The sequence below is a fragment of the Monoraphidium neglectum genome, assembly GCF_000611645.1.
Source record: "Monoraphidium neglectum strain SAG 48.87 unplaced genomic scaffold scaffold01373, whole genome shotgun sequence".
Classification (NCBI taxonomy): Eukaryota; Viridiplantae; Chlorophyta; class Chlorophyceae; order Sphaeropleales; family Selenastraceae; genus Monoraphidium; species Monoraphidium neglectum.
In genome coordinates, this window is record NW_014012255.1 from 1 (window position 1) to 3,252 (window position 3,252).

Below are 3,252 nucleotides of genomic sequence, written 5' to 3' on the forward strand. Positions count from 1 at the left end.
GTGTGTGTGTGTGTGTGTGTGTGTGTGTGTGTGTGTGTGTGTGTGTGTGTGTGTGTGTGTGTGTGTGTGTGTGTGCGTGTTGATGCGAAACCTCAAGGGCCCGTCAAGTGTCTACGGGCCATAAGTAGCCCTTCCCCGACAGCCCCAACCCTGGTCGACAACAAAGGCAACACCCGCGAGCACCGCAGCCCCTGAACTCCGCTCGGCGGATGCCCTGACCTGGGGCGCGGCCTGCGGCCGCCGCACCTTGACGTCCCCAAAGCACAGCCCGCGCCGGTGGCACTCCACAAGAACGTCCAGCACACCGCGCAGCACGCCCGCCGCCTCGGCCTCCGGCAGCCGCCCGCCGCGTGCCTCCAGCAGCGCCCTGACTGTACCGCCCTCAACATACTCCTGAGCGTCACCAGGCGGCGATGGAGGAAGTAGGGTGAGAACAGAGGCAAGAGAAAGCATCAAGGGTGCTGGACCCGCTGCACCTCGCCGCGAGCCAGGGCCGTTCCGCCGGAGCGCGCTGAGCGCAGGCGGCTGCTCGGCTGCGCAGCCGGCGGCCCCGGCGGCCGCAACTGCCTCCGAGGCCGCCCACGCCAACACAGGATACAGCCCGTAGCTTTCCCCGCCCCGCCCGGCCCTGCCCTGCCTCGCGCATATGCGCGCGCGCAGTGGCGCACTTGCACCAGGTAAGCGTTCGTCTCGTCCTCGTAAAGACCGTGCAGCCGCGCCACAAACTGGGACCCCTGCACCGACGTGGCGGCGAGCGCGGCCACTCGGGTCTACCCAGGGCGGGCCCACAAAGGAGCGCCCGCCGCCTGCCCAGTGCCCCCGAACGAGCGGCAGGCCGCCGCACCCTCAAGCCCGGATACACTCTGTTCCTGCCAAAACCGTTGCGCGCGTCGCGCTGGCCGCCCTGCTGCCGCATGCCCCGCTGTTGTGACAGCTATTGCCCCGCCCCTCAACCGCGCGGCGGCCCACCTGCACCGTCGTCCAAGCATGAACCTCCCGCTCAATCGCTTCCAGGTTGGCGCCGTCAGGCTCCGCGCAGCAGCCCTCGTCCTCGTCCCCGCCCGCCGTCAGCGACGGCGTGCCTGCGCCCGCGTCGCCGCTCAGGCCGCCGCCTGTTGTCGCGCCGGGCGTCACCGCCGCGCTCGTGTCCGGCGGGCTGCCGCCGGGGCACTTTCTGAGGACTTTGACCGCGTATGCGCGACCGCTGTCGCGGTGCGTCGCCACGTGGACCGTGCCGTAGCTGCCGCGGCCAACCTCCGGACCCATGTCGAAGCGGGCCGCAAAATTTGTGTTCCACCCGAGATAGCACCCGCCACTGCAGGCTTGGCTGCCGGCCGCCGCGGGCTTGCCGGCGGCGGTGGCGCCGCCGCTGTCGGCGGGGCCGGGGCCGCCGCGCGGTTCTGAGGGGAACACCTGGGTCGGGCTCAGGGCCAGCGCCCGCACTCGCACAGCGCCGCGCGGATGCTGCTGCTGCTGTTGCTGCTGCTGCTGCTCATGCTGCTGCTGATCACCTAACGACGCGGCGGCGCACAGGTTCTGGCGGCGGCAGCATGGTCTGCGCTGCGACGCGGCATGCGCTGGTGTGGGCAGCAGGCTCTGTTGCTGCTGCGGCCCAGGGAAGCCTGACTGCGCACAGGTGCGCACCCGGCTCCCTTGAAGCTGCAGAGCAACGGCCCGCATGCAGCCCGCTCCGGGCCCTCCAGGTTACAGGTCAGCCCCGCCCAGGATGGCCACAGATTCAAACAACCTGCGAGATGGGGATCGCCGGTGCAGTGTTGACAGTCGGCGGCGGCGGCGTGGGGCGGGCATCACGCTGCTGGTGGCCTTGCGACCCTGCTACGCCCACCACCCATATATCGATCCAAACCACCACGTCTCCCTCGGCGCGTCTAGCTCGGCGCAAGGGTGAGTCTTACAGACCGCACAAAGGTGCAGCACACAACCCGTCCTTGACAAGGAACCTAGGCCGCACAGGACATACCTTTGCTTCTGCCAGGTTTTTGCCAAGCTCGCAGCACCGCGGACCACTATGCGTGCTGCGCTTGGGTATAAGATACCGTATGCCAGCTCTGAAAAACGCTCGTGATCAGGTACCGTACGACGTTCACACACTCAACCTTATGGCTGGAACGAATTCGAGATTTCGCGTCGCCCCGCAGAGAGAAGAGAGGGAGTTCGCGGTGCAGGAGCTGGCTGCTTCGACCGGCGCTGTTCGGTCGGCAACTACCGTATATACAGACACCACAGCGGACGTGTACATACGCTACCAGCTCCGTCCTGAACTCTTGTCTAGCGCAGTGTGTGAGTGTGCAGGTGAAAGCGACTCAGGTCAACACATTTTTTCCCTGCAGCGCAGGGGGGGGGGGCGCATGCTGTGATGTGCCACCTTCAGCCGGTGCATGCGATTGCTTAGAGTGCACATGGGGTACCCGAGGCCAAACTAACCTCTTCCCATGGGGTGGCGGACGAGTGTGGCCCCTGCAAAGTGACTTCACATGCCCACTTCAGGTCGCAAATCAACCTTGACATGCCATTTGGCTGATGGAGCAGGGCGTGCCACCTCAGGTTCCCACGCTCAAAGGAACAGCACCCAACGGGCCACCGGCCATATTCTAACATTTGAGTTATTCTCCATGGGTGTCTGGTGAGTGAGTTTACATACTGCACGACCGCCGGCAATCATTTGTTGCATATACATTCCTTTTGTGCTATGCACATGTCAGGAGCAGGACCGCCGGCAGGCAACAGGCAGGGTGTTGCTATCCATGAACGGCTCCAAACAGATGACCTTACACGCGCACGCCCCTCCAACCAAAGTGGCTCGCGTCCTGCTGCTGCGGCTGCTGCTGCTGCTGCTCCTGCCGCTGTTGCCGCTCCACAGGCACCGCGGCCAGCGGCGCCTGGCTCGCTTGTGCCCCCCCAGCTGCCCCGGGCAGCCCAGCCAAGGAGGCGACCGCGGCCGCTGCAAGCAGCGGTGCTGCCCCTGCCACGCCCAGCTGGGGGCCATCACCCTCGGCTGGCTCTTCCCCAAAGTCGAAGAGATCCTCAAAGTCTGAGCCGGCCTCTTCCACCCACCTGCCTTCAATCCACACACCCCCACGGCCGCCGCCCACCACCGGCGGGGCACAAGCAGGGGGGGCGGCCGCAGGCGGGATGGCCGCCACTGCTGGCGGCAGGGCGTCAGGTGCGAGAGGCGCCGCGACGGCGGCATGGGCGGCGGCGGGCGCGGCGCCGCGGCTCGCACCCGCCTCA

At 66.8% G+C, this 3,252-nt stretch overlaps 1 protein-coding gene across 1 annotated transcript; it reads right to left on the reverse strand.

Annotated features, from left to right (window-relative positions):
• Positions 1–452: 452 nt before the first annotated feature.
• On the reverse strand, positions 453–1,266 carry MNEG_7645 (hypothetical protein; the record flags this gene model as incomplete). The annotated part of the gene is made up of 3 exons (XM_014043879.1): positions 453–533; positions 669–770; positions 970–1,266. The coding sequence occupies 3 exons, from the start codon at positions 1,264–1,266 to the stop codon at positions 453–455; spliced, it is 480 nt and encodes a 159-aa protein (XP_013899333.1).
• Between the last annotated feature and the right edge of the window lie 1,986 nt (positions 1,267–3,252).